At 33.9% G+C, this 21,583-nt stretch overlaps 5 protein-coding genes and 1 non-coding gene across 6 annotated transcripts; 5 read left to right on the top strand and 1 right to left on the bottom strand.

Moving 5' to 3' along the window:
- Positions 1–397: 397 nt before the first annotated feature.
- Positions 398–4,536, top strand: LOC106444589 (synaptotagmin-2-like). The gene is made up of 12 exons (XM_013886045.3): positions 398–948; positions 1,129–1,227; positions 1,326–1,376; positions 1,465–1,588; positions 1,686–1,804; positions 1,882–1,983; positions 2,069–2,143; positions 2,263–2,339; positions 2,418–2,664; positions 2,748–3,098; positions 3,185–3,316; positions 3,403–4,536. The coding sequence occupies exons 1-12, from the start codon at positions 838–840 to the stop codon at positions 3,532–3,534; spliced, it is 1,620 nt and encodes a 539-aa protein (XP_013741499.2). The 5' UTR covers positions 398–837; the 3' UTR covers positions 3,535–4,536.
- Positions 4,537–4,663: 127 nt separating this feature from the next.
- Positions 4,664–6,310, top strand: LOC106440747 (rac-like GTP-binding protein ARAC4). The gene is made up of 7 exons (XM_013882481.3): positions 4,664–4,985; positions 5,085–5,172; positions 5,273–5,382; positions 5,472–5,535; positions 5,606–5,670; positions 5,751–5,816; positions 5,893–6,310. The coding sequence occupies exons 1-7, from the start codon at positions 4,887–4,889 to the stop codon at positions 5,989–5,991; spliced, it is 591 nt and encodes a 196-aa protein (XP_013737935.2). The 5' UTR covers positions 4,664–4,886; the 3' UTR covers positions 5,992–6,310.
- A 45-nt stretch (positions 6,311–6,355) lies between these two features.
- Positions 6,356–10,026, top strand: LOC106440746 (protein FREE1). Its single transcript, XM_013882480.3, has 10 exons — positions 6,356–7,731; positions 7,851–7,937; positions 8,018–8,149; positions 8,245–8,376; positions 8,466–8,531; positions 8,628–8,738; positions 8,904–8,996; positions 9,108–9,141; positions 9,234–9,301; positions 9,699–10,026. Exons 1-10 carry the CDS (start codon positions 6,871–6,873, stop codon positions 9,774–9,776), a joined length of 1,662 nt encoding a protein of 553 aa, XP_013737934.2. The 5' UTR covers positions 6,356–6,870; the 3' UTR covers positions 9,777–10,026.
- Positions 10,027–10,312: 286 nt separating this feature from the next.
- On the top strand, positions 10,313–12,439 carry LOC111214299 (GDSL esterase/lipase At1g20120-like). The gene is made up of 5 exons (XM_048738086.1): positions 10,313–10,793; positions 11,347–11,477; positions 11,568–11,801; positions 11,890–12,145; positions 12,223–12,439. The coding sequence occupies exons 1-5, from the start codon at positions 10,358–10,360 to the stop codon at positions 12,414–12,416; spliced, it is 1,251 nt and encodes a 416-aa protein (XP_048594043.1). The 5' UTR covers positions 10,313–10,357; the 3' UTR covers positions 12,417–12,439.
- Positions 12,440–13,755: 1,316 nt separating this feature from the next.
- Positions 13,756–13,827, bottom strand: TRNAE-UUC. Its single transcript has one exon. It is a non-coding gene; the product is annotated as a tRNA-Glu (tRNA).
- Positions 13,828–16,611: 2,784 nt separating this feature from the next.
- LOC106444587 (UPF0496 protein At1g20180-like) lies at positions 16,612–18,261 on the top strand. The gene is made up of 2 exons (XM_013886043.3): positions 16,612–16,785; positions 17,016–18,261. The coding sequence occupies exons 1-2, from the start codon at positions 16,728–16,730 to the stop codon at positions 18,131–18,133; spliced, it is 1,176 nt and encodes a 391-aa protein (XP_013741497.2). The 5' UTR covers positions 16,612–16,727; the 3' UTR covers positions 18,134–18,261.
- The last annotated feature ends 3,322 nt before the right edge of the window (positions 18,262–21,583 follow it).

Below are 21,583 nucleotides of genomic sequence, written 5' to 3'. Positions count from 1 at the left end.
AAATTCTTCAGTGGTCGGCAATTTTAGTCACGACTTATCAATAGATCATATATATAAGAAGAAAAAAAGATGTTGACAAAAAAAAGTAGAAAAAAAAAAGATTTTTCACAAACTTTAAAGATTGATATGAAGCTTTGGTCCATGAAGAGTTGATATGCTTTTAACAGTTCCTACACCATAAAAGTTCAAGCACTCAAACCTGGTATTAACCAGAGGTATGGGGTAGTTTAATAGTAAATTAAGAAGGTTTGTTCATTCGTATTATAGATGCAAAATTTCTTTAATTAATAAATTTTTTGGAGCTTTAGATCAAATCTCTATGGACATAAGTTACATACCATATTAACATTTGTTTAAATTGCTGACGTATAACAAGGATAAATTTTAAACAAACAAGCAGTATAGTAGACAAGAAAAGAAAAAATATTACACATAAATATATAGATTAAGCAAGAAAATGGGAAACGAGAAGTTGAAGCAAAGGTATGATAAAATGGACAGCAAAAATCCTTATTTGTCGATCGATTCCACTGAAACTGTAAAGTCCAGCCAAACAAATGGACGTTACAGGGAGACTCCGTACATAACGCTCTTGAAAGTTTCTTCTGTGATTAATTTCTCTCAAGTGAAGAAAAATAGTAATGTGTCTGTGTTTTTTTTTTTTGTGATTTCACTTTTATAACGTAAATGCACAGCTAAATCAATATTATTTATTAACACTATAATACCCCCTCCATCAATGTGATCTCCTCTTTTTCGATTTCATTTTGTTGTAGTTTTAAGTAAAGAGTTTCTTTCTTTTTTTTATCTCCAGAAGATTTGGATTTTGAATGAGATATGGGAATAATCAGCACAATATTGGGTACGATTGGTTTCGGATTCGGAACGACGATCGGAATCTTGATCGGTTACTACTTGTTCATCTATCACCAATCTACCGATGTTCAGGCATCTTCTAATCTTCTTCTCAACTCTTTGGTTTAATTAATCACTCTTTTTTTGTTTGTTTAGTACATCTATTATACTGACAATTTTTTGCATGCATGCATGATGTTCTTATTGGATCATAAAGAAACGTTCTTATTGTTTTCTATTTATTTATTTATAAAATTGTTTATCACTGATCAGGATCCTGAGATAAAGCCATTGATGGAGTTAGATTCAGAAGCTATAGCAAAAATGTTCCCTGAAATACCTTTGTGGGTGAAAAATCCAGATTTTGATCGTGTATGTTTCTCAACTTCCTCTTAGTTAAATGTATATATGAGTAATATATATTTGGTCTAATTATTTGTAACAAAGTCTCTCTGTTGTTCTCTCTGAAGATTGACTGGCTTAACAAGCTCATTGGCTATATGTGGCCTTATCTAGACAAGGTAAAGTCTTCTTCTTCTTAGCTTTCATGTTTTTGCATTCATGACTCCTTATAATTACTATAAACAATGTATCTTATAACGTTTTCAGGCTATTTCTAATATGGCAAAGTCTATTGCAAAACCAATTATTGCTGAACAAATTCCAAACTACAAAATAGATTCAGTTGAATTTGAAATGCTCACTTTGGGTTCACTACCACCAACTTTCCAAGGTTTCTTCTTATCAACACCCATAAATACACATTGTTCAGCTTCTTCTTCTTCTTCTTCTTCCATTTTTATATGTTTTGATTCTCACTCTCATTGCAGGAATGAAAGTTTATGCAACTGATGACAAAGAGCTAATCATGGAGTTGTCAGTAAAGTGGGCTGGGAATCCCAATATACTTGTTGCAGCTAAAGCATTTGGGTTAAAAGTCACTGTCCAGGTATGTTTTTGATCATTACATCTCCAAGAAAGGCCTCTCCATTCTTTTCTTTATTACTTTCAAGATTGTACCATCAGGTGGTTGATTTGCAAGTCTATGCTACACCAAGGATTACTCTGAAACCATTGGTTCCATCCTTCCCTTGTTTTGCCAACATATTTGTCTCCCTTATGGATAAGGTCTAAATCTAAAAAGGATCAAAATATTATACATAGCACCTTACACACACAGACATATAGTCTAGAATGTGATTTTTTTGTGCAGCCACAAGTAGATTTTGGACTGAAGCTACTAGGTGCAGATGTAATGGCAATCCCTGGCTTGTACGGATTTGTCCAGGTATGACGCTTCCAAAGCTGTATTATCGCCTTTCCCACCTGCCAAAATGTTATTTGTTTTTTTTTTTTGAACATTCAAAAATGTTATTTGTTGATACTAAACTCTCTAAAAACTTGTAGGAACTCATTAAAGATCAGGTTGCAAACATGTACCTATGGCCAAAGACTTTGTGTGTACAGATAATGGATCCTTCTACGTAAGTTTTGTTGTTTCCTACTTAAAGTCTCACTTCTACTACTATTAACTGATAAATATTGAGTTTCATGACGTGCAGTGCAATGAAGAAGCCTGTTGGATTGCTTAACGTGAACGTCATAAAAGCAATAAAGCTCAAGAAGAAAGACTTTCTCGGTGGATCAGACCCTTATGTGAAACTAACACTCTCTGGAGACAGAGTTCCTGGTAAAAAGACAGTTGTTAAACACAGCAATCTAAACCCTGAATGGAACGAAGAATTCGATTTAGTTGTCAAAGATCCAGAGAACCAAGTATTGCATCTCATTGTTTATGACTGGGAACAGGTAACAACAAATCCTTTTCTGAACTGGCGTGTGTCCCAAGATTCACATTTTTAGGTAATAACCACTCATTTGAATGCCCTCAGGTTGGTAAACATGATAAGATAGGAATGAATGTGATTCCACTTAAAGACCTAACTCCAGAGGAGCCAAAACTCATTACACTCGAGCTGTTGAAATCCATGGAACCAAACGAGCCAGTTAGCGAGAAATCGCGTGGACAGCTCGTGGTGGAAGTGGAGTATAAACCCTTTAAAGAAGATAACATACCAGACAACTTAGACGATCCAAATGCGGTAGAGAAAGCACCAGAAGGAACGCCTTCAGGTGGTGGATTGCTTGTGGTTATTGTTCATGAAGCTGAAGATTTAGAAGGCAAATACCACACTAATCCTTACGTTCGTTTGCTGTTTAGAGGAGAAGAGCGTAAAACAAAGGTATAATAAAAAAAATCTTTTAAAACTCGTTATCAAAGACATTAACATTTGCGTTTTTTTGAAACATTTTTGGTTTGATTTTGCAGCGTGTGAAGAAGAACAGAGAGCCAAGATGGGATGAAGATTTTCAGTTTCCGTTAGATGAGCCTCCCATAAACGATAAGCTTCATGTTGAAGTCATAAGTACTTCTTCACGAATGGGCTTGATTCAGTCTAAGGTATAAACACAAGACATGATGTTTTTGAATCCCTTTTGATTTTTGAGCTAGAACAAGAACTTGATTGAGTGGTTTTCTCTTATCAGGAAGCTCTTGGGTACGTAGTGATTAATCTTGCTGATGTGGTGAGTAATCGGAGAATCAACGATAAGTATCATCTGATTGATTCCAAGAATGGTCGGGTTCAGATTGAGCTTCAGTGGAGAACTTCTTCTTGAGACCAGAGGTTTGGGTGTTTCTTCTCCTAGGGTTCAAGAAAGAACACTTGTTTGGTTTCGAGTTCCTTGCACTGTACGTAAAGTCTCTAGATTAACTATTGTTTTGCTGCTTGTTGCTATCATTTGATTTTAAGCATAATGGGCTTATATAAACATAATGGACCATATGTTAACCATAGTTCAAATGAGTATCATGAAAATTACCGGGCCAATAAACGTTCTGATTTATCTTCCATCTTACCGAAAAAATGAGAATAGCGATCACGTTTAGGTTTTGCAAATTCATGTTTTTCGTTGATGGTTTGCAGAGTTATGGTTATTAGTATAAAGATTATTATATAAATATTTAAAAAAAATTGAGATGGAGTTAGTTAATAAAGAAAAGTGGGATGGTTAATGGTTGGTGAATAGTTGGTAGGAAGGGCAGGCAGATGTATTAAGCTTAACTTCTCAAGATATAATGATTTGGTTAGCTCATATCTTCCTCGCTTTCTCCTCTATATATATATATATTTGGTTAATTCCGCAATTATTTATTCTAATCTCCTCTTGAGCTGTTATATTTGCCTCTTGAGTTGTTTCTTTCAACAACGAAGCTACTGTCTGGTGTGAGTATGATTTGATGATGGGACATTCAGTGACATGGAGGATCGTTATTGGTTGAGTTAGTTAGAGTTAGGCACGTCCCTTTGGAGTTTGGACTCTCGTCGCCTATGTTTCGTAATCCTAAAGGAATTGAGAAAGAAAAAGAAAAGAGTTTGATAGTTAGGAATCGTGCTGTAACACTAAGTGGCACGTTCTTGGTGATAGTTGCCAAATCCAATGATTATAGATTTCCATTATCGCATATCCATATTTAGCTATAATACAAAGTCTATCTATCTATCCCGTATGTCTTTTTGTACGCTTGTCGTAGACAAATAAAACGAAGAGATAGCAATACAAACATTCATGACATTTTGTGTATTATTCAAAAATTCAAAAACCCGTGACATAAAAAAGAAAAGAAAAAGAGAGATATTCAAAATTTGAAAATGAAAATAAATAAAAACACAAAAACAAGTGGTGAATAAATAAAGTAATAAATTAAAAATATTAATAAAGTAGGAGGGGGAGTGAAGAGTATATATGCATCTTAGCTGGCACATAGTTGTAATGTAACGACTCTGTCTTTAGTCATCATCAAAGTCATCAATCTCTCGCTCTCTCTCTCTCTCATCCATTTTAAAATTTGGTCCGGTCCTCTGCAACTTCTTGGTGCTTGCGAGTTCGATTTTGGCGAGAAATAGGCTTTTTGGTTATTAGCAGAATGTCTAAGATCTGAGGAAACTTTTTTCGATCCATCAGAGGAGATGAGCGCGTCAAGGTTCATAAAATGTGTTACAGTCGGAGATGGTGCTGTCGGAAAAACCTGCATGCTGATCTCTTACACCAGCAACACTTTCCCCACTGTAATTTTCCTTTTTTTTAATTGATCTTAATATATTCGCTTTAAGTTTGGTTTGTACAAAGATAGTTTTTAACATAAGATCTGTAAAATTGTGTGACAGGACTATGTGCCAACAGTTTTCGACAACTTCAGTGCTAATGTGGTTGTAGATGGGAACACCGTCAATCTTGGCTTGTGGGACACAGCTGGTTAATAATAATCTGTCTTCTTTAAACCGGTTTTGAACATTCAAACACTCTTTTTGTTTCGGTGTGTCTTGACTTAAGTCTTTTGTTTGTTTGAAAACAGGACAAGAAGACTACAACAGGTTACGACCTCTGAGTTACCGTGGCGCTGATGTTTTCATTCTTGCCTTCTCTCTCATCAGCAAGGCTAGCTATGAGAATATCGCCAAAAAGGTTTTTGCCTATTTTCTTATATAATCAAAACATTAGCGTGAAATAAACATTAGTCTAATTTTGATTCTTCTGCTCCTATTCTCTCTCAGTGGATTCCTGAGCTGAGGCACTATGCTCCTGGTGTTCCCATCATCCTCGTTGGCACAAAACTTGGTAACCAAACTCTTTCCTGACCATGCTAATATTGTTTTTATTTTACTAAACTTTTGTATGTATTTTGCAGACCTTCGAGATGACAAACAATTCTTCATAGATCATCCTGGTGCTGTACCCATCACTACAAACCAGGTACTTGTTGTAATCTTGTAACACGGTTAGTCTTGCCATGATTACGAGTTTTCTTGATGTTGTTATGAATGATGATGCAGGGAGAGGAGCTGAAGAAACTGATTGGGTCTGCGGTGTACATTGAATGTAGTTCAAAGACACAGCAGGTACGACAAACAATATCTTGATTCTCACTGTTTGCATATATTCTTGTTGTGAGACTGACGTTGTGGGATTCTGCAGAATGTGAAGGCAGTGTTTGATGCAGCCATCAAAGTGGTGCTTCAGCCACCAAAGCAGAAGAAGAAGAAAAAGAACAAGAACCGTTGCGCCTTCTTGTGATTTAAAAAAGAACATCTCTAAAGAGACTAGGTAACCAACTAAAAAGAAGAAGAATGATTGATGATTGCAACTATTTGATTCGTCCCCATTTTAATATATGTGACCCATTCCGACAGTGAAGGGAGAACATTTCGAGTAGCTTTTTGTATAGTTTCAGCTGTGTTGTTGTGTCTTTTACTCCTTTTCTGGTGAATCGTTTGAGTTGACAGTGTGTACTACTCATGCTATGTAGTCTAATCTCTATCTCTCTTCTCTTTCATTCTCGACAATGTATGTATTCACATATGGAATCTAATTAATATTGCAACTTTTTGTTAAAGCTGTTTGTTAAAGATTACTGTCAAAAACAGGGACACCAATTTTTATTATTATTACTTGTGAATGTTACAAACAGTGGAACTGTACAAGCTAAGGCATAGGCTAAAAAGCTGACAAAGGACCTAAAACATAACTGTGTATGGCAATGAAAAAACTAGTTCAATCGACTATTCAGTAGGCCCCCGGAATGCAATGTTATATTATTCTTTCGTCATCTAACACTTGATCCAAAAGAATGCAGAGTCGACTTTCATATAGTCTGACTTTATTATTGGGCTTAGTTAAGTTTACAGCCCAATTTGATTGTTAATAATCTGGGTCTTTGTCCTCCCTCGCAGGCACTTGTTGCACAGAGAGGAAAAACAGCGAGAATCATCTGTCCGCGTATCTAAGCGCGTCAAAATAATCTCCAACTACAAATCAACGGCCTCCTACCACGCCACGTGTATTATTATAAAAGATTAACGTAGTCCGCGAAACAGACAATCTCCTTTCCTCACCAAAAAAAGCCGATCTATCTTTCATCTTCTCCACGCTTCCTCCTCCTCTCACAGATCAAAGATGCAACCTGGAGGAGATTACAATTCCTATTATCATCATCATCACCAGTACCCTCCTCACTTTCCAAACCCTTCTCCTAATCCTTCTCCTAATCCCACCGATCTTGCTCAAAACACCTACGCCTCGGCTCCACCTTTTACCGGCGGTTACGGCGCCGGCGATTACTCCCAGAACTATCAACCGCCTTATGGAGGGCAAAACACTGAACATGTCCCTCCTCCTTCAGCTCCTCCTTCCTTCCCTCCTCCGGCAACAAACCCTAATTCTTATTCCGCCTTGAACCAACCGCCCCCGATTCACCCGCCCGCACCATCCTCTTACGGATCCTCTGCTCCTCCCTACACATCGCAGCCTCCCATGTACTATCCACCCTTTGATCCTCCTCCATCATCTGCACCTTCACCCAATCCTAATCCTCTGGTTCATGCTCCGCAACAGCCTTACTCATCATCCTACTCTTCAACTCCTTCTTATGGCGATTACGGTAGATCCGAATCATCAGCCTCAGATCTATACGGCAAACGATCTGGCAGCGGAGGAGGAGGAGGAGGGTACCCAGCGTTCGAAGATTCTTCATCCTACGGAGATGGAGTCTATCCTTATTCAGGAGGAGGCAAGGTTGAGCCGTACGGGTCTCGTGGAACAGCGCCCAAATCATCGAACTCGACCTTGTTCGACGATTACGGACGCCCCATCAGCGTCTCTGATTCCTCCTCCTCCGCTGGCTCTAAATCCGCTAAGATCGCTAGAGCTGTCCCCAAGGCTGATGTCCAGGAAGATGCCTCGGGCGGTGTTCAGAAGTTTCGTGTCAAGTTGTTGGCTGAAACCTACGGACAGACCACTACTGATGTTCTTTGTCAGGTAATGATGTCCTTAGTTTCAAATCCTTTGTCGGCTTTGCTTCGTTGGTAATGTTAGGAAGTTACAAAGTTTGTAGCTTTTTTGTGTAATTTGGAGTTGTCTGTTTTTGTTGTTGGCAGATTGGTTTGGATGGTCTCCGTATGCTTGATCCAAGTAGTAGCCGGACTTTGAGAATATATCCTCTCGAGAACATCACAAGATGCGAAGTACCTTACCTACTCCCCTCTTAATACCTTTTTTTAATGTTGCTATTTGCATGATTATATATTTTATTTCTTTCAATCAGAAACTAGATTCGTCTATTCTGGCTTTTTGGTCTAAGACTCCGGTAGACTTCGAAGCTAAACGTATCAGACTGCAATCGAATAGTTACACCACCAACACCCTTTTGGACACTGTCACAGCTGCAATGTTTCAGGTTCTCTCTTAAGCCTGCGTTTTTATAACATCTAGTCCTAGGTTTCATGCTTTCTCTTCATTAATCTAATATTGTTTTGTGATGATGGGTTTTAGGCCAAGGAGATTGGGGGAAGTAGCAGGCCTCCTGTCTCTGCCAAGCTGGTCGAACAGTCTGCTGAGAAGAAGAAAGGATTGGGTGATTGGATGAACAAAATAAAGCCTGTAAATGAGGAGAAAGATCATTGGGTATGATTTTTCGTTTTTGTATAAATAAACTGCTGCGCTGTGCTTAGCTATGGTGTCATTGCTCTCACTCCTTTTATATTTGGCTTCAGGTCCCTGATGAAGCGGTTTCAAAGTGCACATCGTGTGGGTCAGACTTCGGTGCATTCAATCGAAGGGTATTGTTTCCCTCCTGATAATTTTAATCTGGATTTAAGTTCTTGTTATATCTGGAGACTGGCAAAAACTTATGAAGTATTTTTTTTTTTTTTCAGCATCATTGCAGGAACTGTGGTGATGTCTTCTGTGACAAGTGCACTCAAGGTAGGATTGCTCTCACTGCAGAGGAGAATGCTCCCCAAGTCCGTGTCTGCGATAGGTGTATGGTATGCTCTCTTCTCAGTTTCCTTATAAAGTTTTGTGGACGTATGAGAATGTGTTGATTCTAGCTTTAACATGAACAATGTACTAGTAATTTTCTTTTGTCGCGGTAGGCCTCTAAAGGCTAAAAAAGTGTTGCTGCTTATATGATTCTGACCCTTGATGTGCAGGCAGAAGTGTCACAGAGGTTGAGTAATGCCAAGGAATCTGCTAGCAGGAACATGAGTTTGCAAAGCCATGAAGACCTCGCTAGGAAGTTACAGGTGAGCTTATCTCCCCCGGTTCTTTATTAAGTTAAAACGATTTGGGAATTGAGTTGATATCCGGAAAAAAACTATATACTTGTTTTCTGACTGCGGATTTGTTTTCCACAGGAGGAAATGCAGAGAAACCGCAAGTCTTCATCTGGTAATTCATTATGTTTAATATACTTCATGGTATTGATTTGTTGTTTCTGGTCATTTATGATTACTGAGAATGGTACATCTGGTTTTCAACAGGTTCGAGGGAAGGATCTGGTAGGCGGATGAAGGAAGTAGCCTGTCCAACATGCACAGTGCACTTGCAGGTTAGATTCTCTGATAACCCATCTTTCCTTATATGATTTTCGGGTCCAGAACAAGGAAAACAGAGTAGTCCTCATAGATGTAATCACGTTTTGAAATAGAATAGGTTGGCAAATGTTGATGATCATACCATGCATCTATGAGATCCCTTCATTTAACATAACCGCAGGACTTGCCTCCTACTACTCCTTTATTTTATAAATGTGAGGATAGCATTGTTGTTGCCTATGCTTAGCTCTAGTATCCTACAGCTAGGGTAGGTTGTCGCTTAATCATCTGAACGATTGGTTAAACCAAGTGTATGTAATTAAGACTCGAGCCAGATTGGAAGTTTGATTTTTGTAGTCTCTCCTGGTACCATGCGTGCACTTATGAGATCATTTCTGTTTGAATTTGCAGGTTCAGGTTCCATCCTCAGGATCAGAGACCATCGAGTGCGGGGTTTGCCAAAACCCTTTCCTTGTTAGCTCGCATTGATCTTCCTACCCGCCTGTTTTGCTCTTTGACATATATTACGAATTAAACATATGAGATTTGGGTCATTTGGTTACTGAATTGGGTTTGATTACCAAAAATAAGTTGTTGGTCGTGTCTCATGTGGGTGTTGCTTCCCCTTTTGTGTGTATATTAAAGTCTTTTGAGTGATGGAACTGTCTTTACCTTCAACGTCTTTGATCATAGACATGCTTCAAAAGTTTTAATATTATATATATGATTTCATTGTTCACGTGACTGAGCACTGCTCAATTAAACAATTCAAGATTATACATGAATTTCTGCTATTCGCTAATAAACCAGTTCATAGTATAATCTTGAAAATTATGGACACATCTTGAAATCGCAGAAATTAATTGATGCCATGGTAATGTGCTTAACTAGATCTGATCGGCAACCGCAGTTAAAGCTAAATATTAGGAAGTTTCAAAATGTGTGAACAAAAAAGACACACAACCAGCTCCATACACGGTCACATGCATAGCATGTCCAAATCAATTTTTATATATTGACTTGATAGCCAAACACATAAGCAAATAAGTGAATACGTTTCAGATATATTGATGAAGCAATATAGACTGGTTCGGTTTCTTATCTTCCTCTTATCAATTTTTATATGCTTCGTCACAATCCATTCTCAATGCCCACCAACACTACCTGCGCCTCAACGAATGCCACCACCACCACCACCACCTGGCCCATCTTCAAAACCATGTCCACCGCAAGGCACATATAAATTCCCACCTGCTCCTCAACCGGTGCCATCACTAGCACCTTGCACATGTCCGTGTCCATCAGACCCATCTCCAAGACAAGAGCCACCAAAGAACGTTACCGTACCGGCATTGTTTGTATTTGGGGATTCGCTCGTAGACACAGGAAATAACAATAACGTAAGCACACCTCTGAGGTGTAATTTTCGACCATACGGTATCGATTTCTTACAAGGTGTTCCCACTGGTCGGTACTCCGATGGCAAAGTCCCTTCCGATTTTTTAGGTTCTTTCCTTTGGCCTTTTTCTCCTTTTCTTCTTACAGTTAACTCTAGTAAGTCGAGTTTTGCTAGTTTTCTTTTAGTAAAAAACAAAGTTGATTATGTAAATTGAAGCCCCGATTGTTTGTATGGATTTACGTATAAACAAGTGTTTGCATTTCCATGTTAAAATAAACATGCATGGAATGCAAACGTAAAATGCATGCAAGCATACAAATAATCGGTGGATTCGTATAATATACATCTCTGTTTAATAAATGCGTTGAACGAATATGATTTTAATTGGTTAATCGATTATATAAGTTATGTCAAATTTAATATATAATATAGAAAAGGGAGCTATATCTCTATGGATAATAACGTACACAATATAATCCTCTTATTATCTATATATATAATTTTATCCTCTCATTTTCATTTGTTTCTACTAGAACTTTTTTTATTATATATTTATCAGTTGGAATATAATAATATATGCTATTATGTTTAGCAAAAAAAAATATGTGCTATTTTTTTTTCTTTTTTAAAATACATTTTGATTTCATCTTTATTTTGCAGCGGAGTATTTGGGGATAAAATCGGTCGTACCAGCATATATGGATCCAAAATTACAACCAGATGATTTACTCACCGGTGTATGCTTCGCTTCGGGTGGTAGTGGTTACATTCCTATGACACCCACATATTTGGTAAACTCGAATTAGTCTCCTCTCACCACCACTTTCTTTTAAATTAATCATCCTAACCATTTGATCTTATTATATAATAATCAAAACCAGAACGTGATACCAATGTTGCACCAATTGACATATTTCCAACACTACATAGCGAGAGTGAAGAAGTTAGTAGGACAAGAGAAGGGCGATCAGATAATAACCAATGGCTTAGCCATTGTGTTCGCAGGTAGCAACGATATGGGCATTACGTATTATGGTCCAGGTGCTCAGTGGGTCAAAGACGATATCTACTCTTTTACCTCTAATATGGTTGAGTCTGCCACCAGTTTCGCCATGGTATGCTTCTTTCTTTCATAGTTTTACTGGCTTATGAAAAAGGATATTTATATTCATGAACATTTACTCTTGGAAACATTTTGAACAGCAATTATATGGATATGGAGCAAGACATATAGGAGTAGCTGGAATGACACCACTAGGATGTATACCAGCACAAAGAACTCTTAAAGGAGGTCCTCATCGAAAATGTGCTCAAGATGTTAACTATGCTGTTCAAATTTTCAATACCAAACTCTCTATTGCTTTAGATCATTTGGCTAAAACTCTACCGGATTCTAAATTGGTTTTCATGGACATCTATTCTCCATTCAGTCAGATTCTAGAAAACCCTGCGGATTACGGTAATTTTAAAAAACTGCTTTTAACAACTATATACGTTTCATATCTTATGTATAGCGTATGTGTAATATGTTTGTAGGGTTTGAAGTGATAAATAGAGGATGTTGTGGAACCGGACTAGTGGAAACTGGTCCACTTTGCAACCAAGAGACATCAACTGTGTGTAGAAATATTTCTGCTTATCTGTATTGGGATAGTTTCCATCCATCGCAAAGATTATATGAAATCTTAACCAAAATACTTGTTAAAAAATACATCCCTCTATTATTTTGAGAAGTAGATTTTTACTTGAGACATTTTTCTTTTAAATTCTGAGAGATATAACATTGGGCAATTGTCAATAATAGCACCTTTTGAAGTTTATGTCTCAAAAATAGCACTAGAAGGAGAAAGTCACAAAAATGACATTCATTAAAGGGTAAAATATCCCTAATACCCTTGGTTTAAAATTAAATAAACAAACAAAAATAAATAAAAATAAATAAAATAAAAATTAAAAAAATGAAAAAAAGATTTTTTTTTTATAGTTTCAGATTATATGTTTTCAGATTCGAAATTTTTATAATTTTTTTTTTTGAATTTTTTTTTTTTTCAAATTTTCTTTTTATAATTTAAAAATACTTTTTAAAACTGTTTTTAAAATTTTTATTTTTTATTTTAATATTTTTTTTTTATAAAATTTTAAACCATAATTCCAAAACCCCACCCCTTAACTCTAAACCCTAAGGTTTGGATTAATTAACCCAAGGGGTATAAGTGTATATTTACCTCTTTAATGAAACCTATTTTTGTGACTTTGAACCTTGAGTGCTACTTTGGGAACATAAACTTGGTTTGGTGCTATCCTAGTCTTTTTCTCTATAACATTTTGTATATGTATTAATCATATTGTTATTACGTAATAGTTGTTGTTTCTGATAGTTACCGATCAATATTATTTGTCTTTGAAATGGTTTTCAATTTTTTTGTTTGATAAATCCATCGATTTCAGTACTATTTCTCGACGCATAGGTTCCTTCAGCATTTATTAAGAATCTCGGATGAAAACAATACTCGAAGTGTTAATCCATTTATTTTTGTTTGAATTTAAGATAAACTTTCATTTACTTTCAGATACCTCCCTTGCTCTTCACTCACCTCGTCCCTAGCGCTTGATGCATAAGATGATCCATCAACGTTATAGCATAACACAATCTTCCTGTTCACCTTCTCTTGATCTAGATGAGTACCATAGTCACATTTCCTGAAAACCAACTATTTAATCAAAAGTAATTCTATGATCAGAGTTAACATATGTTCAAGGTAATGAGGTGTTATTGTATTTGAATCTACTGGTATTTTACAAAGTATACAGGAGACTTGCTAACATTCCCAAAATGTATATCTTCAGCTGTCAAACGAGCTGCGAAACCAGTGGAGTTAAGAGCAATGGTGCTACCTTGGGAAAGTATGTATTTATCATGAATATATGTCATGCCATTATCTTGATTTCTGTTATCCAATTTAAGAGGGAAGAAAAAGAGGAGACAGTGGAATCCAGCCCAAAAAAAGGAAAACTCATGAGAACCTCTGGAAGCCCAACTAGATTTCTACATAAAAAATAATAAAAAAGCTCCGATGCCGGGAATCGAACCCGGGTCTCCTGGGTGAAAGCCAGATATCCTAACCGCTGGACGACATCGGATAGATGTCTTAATGTTTTAAACTAATTTATATATAGATTTGTTTATCATAACAGTTGCATTATGGAACTTCAAAAGCTAAAGTAATGTCAAACAAGGTTTGATTTATAAATACGATAAATGTATAAAATAATAACCAACTACATTTAACCAAACAAAGAAATGAAAGTTGTATTCAACCATACTTCAGCAAATTATTCTGAAAACTTTACTCGAATTCAAAGTCTAGATAACATTTCTTATTCACATACTCAGTTAAACTATTTAAGTATGAACTATACATAATAGATTTAAAAAGCATAAACATGTAACTATATATTTTTCATCGGAGGTCTAGTTCCACCATCTTGTGCAGTTAGACGATATTAATGGTAAATATTAAAATACATGACTAGCTAGGAATATGGATTGCGATCCAATACTATTCATTTTCGGTTATAAAGAATTTTAAAGTGTCATATACACTGATTATCAGTCTATATTTGATGATACGGTCTACTTATTGGAGATGGTATCTACACTAGGTAAGATATATTTAGCCAATATTAAATCAGTTTATATTACTACAACCACATATACTTCAATCTATGAACAATATATTAACACATATATAGCAAGTATCTGTATACTAACCAGAGGCGGACCCACGTGTTAGGAAGGGGTTGCACCTGCAACAGGTTAAATATAACTATTAAAGAGTTTTAGTCATTGGACAAGAAGAAATCGTAGCTCAGTTGGTGAAATACTCCCTTTCTTGACCCCCTTTCCTGAGTTCAAACCCCTTGTGTTATCTTTTTTTACTTATTTTAGTATAAAAATGTTTATACTGGGATGAAGCCCAAACATTTGACACCCCTAAAAAATGGGGCTGGGTCCGCCACTGATACTAACACATTATTAAATCATCTGATATTACTACAGCTAGCAGTAGTACCATGACAAATCTGAATATTATTATCTTCGAAAGAGATCCTTCGAGTAATCATGTAGATGGACGTTAAAAAAAAAAAAAGAGTAATCATGTAGATGTATATTATATAGCATGACTCTTCATACTATAACGTATTAACTACAAACTCTGTTTATACGATAATCTCGAAAGCACATTCATATTATTATTATCTCTAATGTGTAGTTTGGTTTAGGGTTTTCAATCTCCAACTTATTATTAATTAACCTACACTAGACCTATATATAAATAACACCCTCGTGAAGAATTATTTTTTTTTTTTTTTTTTGTCATCAAATACAGACTCATACTGACTCTGTAAACCACTCCGGTAGATTTTGATCCATGTGAACGACAAACAACGGTTGTTTCCTGGCACTGCGTGCTAGGCTATCCGCTCTTGAATTTTGCATCCTTGGTACATAGATAATCTCCGAACGTGTGAAAACCTCTTTCAGGGACTTAATATCTTCCAAATAACTTGCAAATGCGGGCCATTCTTCTGGTTCCGAAACCATCTTCACCAACTGAGAACAATCCGTTGCAAATGTAACCTGAAACTGGCGTAAATTTTTCATACATTCCATTGCCCAAAGTAGTGCTTCTATCTCCGCATGTAGACCCTCGTGAAGAATTATAATAAACTCAAATTGAAACAAGTCCATGCATGATTTGCATCAAATTAGTTCAAAAGAATAAGTCCATGATTAGATATTTTATATCTTACCAAAATGTCAAACATCTCAATCACATGATGTTGAAAGATAAGAATTAAGAGGGCCACTCTTTGTTGCTTGAGAGTTGAGACTTTGGATGATAAATGTCTTTAAAAAAATCTACAAAAGATTAGCAAAAAAATCCTTCTATATATTAAATGAAAAGTCATATTAAATGAGAAGTCATTTAAGTGACTTTCGCTTATGTGTCGATCACTTGTAAAATTTCAAAAAAAATATTATAATTTGATTGGTCGATGATTTTTAATTTTTATTTGTTATAATTAAAACTAAAATTAATGATAAAAATAGAATCAATTAATATCACTTACCAAATAATCTATAGAATATTACAGATAATAACTTATGGTAACTAACTGTTAAAATTATGGAAAGATCAGAAATGTTTGATCAATTATTTTTTATTATTTATAAACTATATAATATAATGACCAAATATTTTATATGAAATAATTAAAATAATTTTTTTTTGTCATCAGTTTTATATTTTACATAATGAATTATATTTGTATATTATTTTATAATAACTATTAAAATCTTATAAAGCATAGATTATTAATAATGTTTTTTTTAACTCAAAAATATTTATCATGTTTTGTGAAATCAACTTGTCAGAAGTTTAAAATTCTTTATAAAAACAACCACCTAGTTAATAATAATTAGAAAAAAAAACAAATTTCCAAATCAGATAATATTTGAAATAGTTCTACGTGGCAAACACTCGTTTTGGGAAAGCGTACGAGGAACTCCATACTAATTTCTCGTAACGAATTATGATCTTTTAAAATTAATCTCCCTGGCGAATTTCATTATTTATCCATTAAACACCGTAAAAGGAAACTTCTTCTCCAAAATAACAAGTCATCTTCACCCCTAAAGCACAACACGTGTCAAAAGCGCAACGTGTCGTACCATCTAACTTGCGCCTTAAGACATCGTTCAAAGATCCAAAAGGAAAATCTAGATAGCGGTGCTAACGTACACCATCTCTCTAGCTGTCGCTTCTCAATCTTCTCTTCCTTCTCCCTTGTTTCATCTCTCTCTCTAATCTTTGTCTAACCAATCATTCCTACATATACGCTTATATATATACTTTTAATCACAAAAATAAATCATAAACCGCCATACAAAAAAAACAAAAACGTATGTATATAAGAAACAAGAAGCTTTGTCTATCATTCACCTGAATCACATATACCTTTGAGCTCCATCAAAGATGATGAAAATGAAGAATCTTCTTAGTTCTAGGTTAAAATCTTCCTCTGCAAGACAAGGTGAAACTTTTTTTTCTTTATTTTCTCAATTTTTTCTCATGAAAATCTTGAATGATTTGCTTCTCTTCTTCTCTTACACCTAGTTCTTGAAATTGTTTTTTTAAGCTCTTGAAATTTTTTATAAAGAATCTTGAAATGTTTTTACTTGTACAATGTTTAGATTTGTTCTCGCCATTTTTAGAGATATTTTGAGTTATTTAAACTGTTTTTTCTTTTTGTCAATGGAGCAGAAAATTCTGAGAAGGAATATCGTCGTAGCTTGACGTCCAAGCTAAGTGTTAACGAGGAGTACAAGGAAGCTTTTAGGACAAAGTCCTACTTAGATATTCGGACAAAAGCAGAAGATCAACTAGGCATAACATTATCTAGCAAACTCTCTTCTTCTCCTCCGTCTTCTTCTCATTCTCCTCCATCCTCAGATCTCAGCTTCCATTCACACTTCACCGATTACTTGCTCGACCCTCCTCAAGAAACTCTCGATGCTCTCATGCAAGACTCGAGTTTCCACAATCTTCTAGCTAACTTCTTTGACTTTAGCTCCGACGCTTGTGATGTATGTGAGTCTCTCCTTCAATGCATCCAACAAATCAAGATCAATCACGTAAAAATCAAAAGGGTTATCAAGATTGGTAAAAGGGTTTGTAATAATGGTGCTAAAACCCCTGAACGTGCTTTGGTATTTCAAGAGCTCTCGAGATACGCCTTGCTGAAAAACCCTTTGTATAGTATCATCAACCAAGCTCAGTTCCGGAGAGTTCACGATGCAAACTCGGAGTTGCTCGCTAGATTAACTTCTAAAAGGAGAAGAATCAGAAGAAAAGACAGGTTCTTTAAGTTTTGCAAGAAGCTAGGAGGTTGTAGTCTAGTGATTTCACATAGCGCGATTGTTATTACATTGCTGATCGTGGCGTTACACAGCATACTCGGCGTCTTAGTAGCTCCTGCTGTGCTCGGTTTATGCTCATTAGGTCTTTTGAGGAAGAAGAAGAAGAAAGCGAAAAGGAACGTGGAGAATAAGAGCAAGACCGATCCATCGCTAGAGAAGCTCGGGACACAAATGGATATAGCAGCTAAAGGAATGTTCATAATGATAAATGATTTGGATACGTTGAGTAGACTTGCCGGGAGATTATGCGATGAGATAGAGCATAGAAAAACGGTAGCTGCCATGTGTGCTAAGAGTGGGAAGATTGAAGTGTTAAAGGAAGCCTTGAGAGAGTTTAGTGGACATGAAGAAAGATTCTTAGAGCAATTGCAAGAGCTTGAAGAACATCTCTACCTTTGTTTCCACACTATTAATAGATCAAGAAGACTAGTGTTTGCGCAAATCACAGGACCAAGTTCTTGATTCTTTTGATTCATCAAAAAAAAAATACTTTTGTAGGGTTTATGAAACATTTATAAAGTAACTAGGATAAGATCCGCGCCTTGCGCGGAATTAAGTTATTCTTTTTATTATATTTTTGAGAATGAAACAATAGTTTGGCTTCATTTGGATTAGGGGTGTTCAATCCGAATATCGGGTTGGTTTCGGTTCGGTTCGTTTTTTTTTGGTATTTCGGTTAGTAAAATATAATTACTATTCTAAAACCATATTTACTTTGACTTTAGTCTTTCACATACTTTTGAAAGATTTCAACTGGACGACTAAATTGATCAGCCAATCTTGTTGCTTTAGATCATTAGTATATATATATATATTATTTAGTTTGAATATTTATTAAATAAAAATTCATATGCGTTATATTTTATGATCATTTGTAACTTATTATAACAAAAAAAAATCTATTGATCAAAAAATTTTCAGAGTGGGAATATTCAAATTTTTAATAATATATAAACGTTTTGAAAAATTCAAAATATAACATATAAGAAAAAATATAAATTTTTTATTATATATTTAATGTGATTTTTTAATATCTTTCAATAATATAAAATTAAAAAATAAAAACTAAGATACCAAAATTGTTATCAAATATTTATTATTCATAATAATTAATTTTCATATATACGTTAATCATATTAGGTAATTTCGTAGTTTCTAATTAAGGAAAGTGCAAAAACAAATTTGATAGATTATTTATCAATTTGATAGTTAGTTTAATAAAAAATATTATGTAAGTTAAGATAGTTCAACCTATTTTTCTAAGAATAGTATATTTTATATAGTCATTTATTAAATGAGAATTTATAATCATACAGTTCTATGATCATTCATATCATTTTATAACTGAATATTTAAATCATCGATAACAAAATTTTCAATGTGAAATCTTTAATAAGTTTATAATTTATAAATGTTTTTGAAAATTCATTGAAAGTTTTAATATTAAAATATTTATGTAATCTTATGGTATATAGTATAATCTATATATATATATGTGTGTTTTATTTTTAAATGATATTTTTTACTCATATGGTTTTAAAATCATGTGTATCTTCTTATAATATTAAATAAAAGTTCATATTAATACAATTTTATGATCATTTGCAACTTATTATGACAAAAAAATAATCTATTGATCACAAAATTTTTAGAGTGGGGATCTTCAAATTTCTAATAATTTATAGACGTTTTGAAAAATTCAAAATATAACATATAAGAAAAATATAAATGTTTTTATTATATATTTAATGTGATTTTTAAATATATTTTAATAATATAAAATTAAAAAAAGAACTAAGATACAAAAATTGTTATCAAATATTTATTATTCATAATAATTAATTTTCACATATACGTTAATCATATTAGGTAATTTCGTAGCTTTTATTTAAGGAAAGTGCAAAACATTTTTTGGTACGTTATTTATCAATTAGATAGTTAGTTTTATAAAAAGTGTAATATAAGTTAAGATGGACCAACTTATTTTTCTAAGAATAGTATATTTTGTATAGTTATTTATTAAATAAGAATTTATAATCATACGGTTCTATGATCATTCATATCGTTTTATAACAAAATATTTAAATCATCGATAACAAAATTTTCAATCTGAAATCTTTAATAATTTTATAATTTATAAATGTTCTTGAAAATTCATTGAAAGTTTTAATATTAAAATATTTATGTAATCTTATGGTATATAGTGTTTAATTTATATATATATTTATTTATTATTAAATGATATTTTTTACTCATATGGTTTTAAAATCATGTGTATCTTCTTATAATAAAAATGTTAAACCATTGGTCATTAATTTTTAACATAATAATTTTAATAGTTTTAGTCATTTATTGTCGTTTTTAAAAATTCAAAATATAACATATACGAAAAAATCTAAATTTTATTTTTATAGCTAATTTGATTGTTTAATTTATTTTAATAATATAAAATTAAACAAAAAATGATGGAGGAGATAAAAATTGTTATCAAATCTTTATTATTAAAAGCATTAATTGTCATATATATATATTAGTCATTTATGGTAATTCCGTAGGTTTTATTTAAGGAAATAAAATAACATATCATATCATTATATCATATAGTTTGACCAACTTATGTATCTAACAACATATAAAAATCGAATGTGGACCTACTTATTTTTCAATTGAATGTAATTGACTACCTAATTGAGTGCCACCTATGCATTGGGGCCTCTTTTAATTAATACAAAATTGAGGTTACATCTTTTCAAATGTTTCTCAATTAATATATAGGGGATAAATATGTAAGAATGTCTTTCAATGTTTTTGTCACATTTCTAGTGAAACTGAGTCAAAGAAGGAAACTATCTGATTCTTTTGTTGTTCTTGTAATCTTCACTGGGTTTTAAACTATGCTTTTGTTCTTGGCATAATCATCCATCCATATATCCTATTTGATTAGCTTGAATTTGTTTTGATCAGGTAGGATTGGTTAGTCGAGGATCTTGATGTATACGATCAGTTTTATATGAGCTACAATATTCTATTTAATCATTTTTATCAGATTTAAGTTCGTTAACCCATTAAAACGGGATATTTTAATTTTCTTTTGAACAACCTTTCATTTAGGACATTACATTAAATAAAATAGAATATCTAACAAGATACATAAATCTATTCGGCGTTGTTGGTTGGAGCTGCACTTACTCTATCTATCTTTGCCAATAGCATAATATGAATGGGTTCTTGCTGATGTTGAGGAGGGTGTATACAAGTCCTCTCTTAAAAGAGACTTATCATAATATTAACGACTTGTTTAATCTAAAATGTATTATTACTTGTTGCCTTTTTTAATGCCTTTCTTTGAAGCTATTAAGGTAGGATTTAGCACTAAACTCACAACTCTAATTATGCATATGCACCAATACGTTATCAGGGTCAAAAGAGACCAAGAGGTTTAGTTGCACAAAGGCAATGTATTTGGCTGTGTTCTGAGAACATGTTTTCGTTCATTAAATAGACCACAAGGTACATAAATGATTCCTTTATTACAGAAGAAATAATAAACCTAATTTCGTCTTTCTAACTAAACTGATGCCATGATAATTGAAGATCAAGCTACCTATTGCAAGAGTGTCATTGCCATTATTATTATAAGCTTCAGATTGTGGTGGAAATCAGACTGTTGAGGAAAAAATTGATAGGCATTTAGAATCTGGCACCGTCACTGAAATGTGTTTATTCCTCTGTCTCTTTACACCATTCGTAACCTGTCATTTAGAATCAACCAACTGAGCTACAAACTTCTTCACCTCTCGTTATTCATTTGTTTCCTTGTTATTTTCTTGCATCCTCTATATTCTATTACAATTTCTTATGGTAATTTTAGAAAATATTGTATTTATGTTTTAAACAAACATCAACAGAAAG

This window comes from Brassica napus, chromosome A8 (assembly GCF_020379485.1).
Source record: "Brassica napus cultivar Da-Ae chromosome A8, Da-Ae, whole genome shotgun sequence".
Taxonomy (NCBI): domain Eukaryota; kingdom Viridiplantae; phylum Streptophyta; class Magnoliopsida; order Brassicales; family Brassicaceae; genus Brassica; species Brassica napus.
The sequence above is the reverse complement of the archived record's forward strand: the minus strand, read 5'-3'. Positions and strand labels throughout refer to the sequence as shown.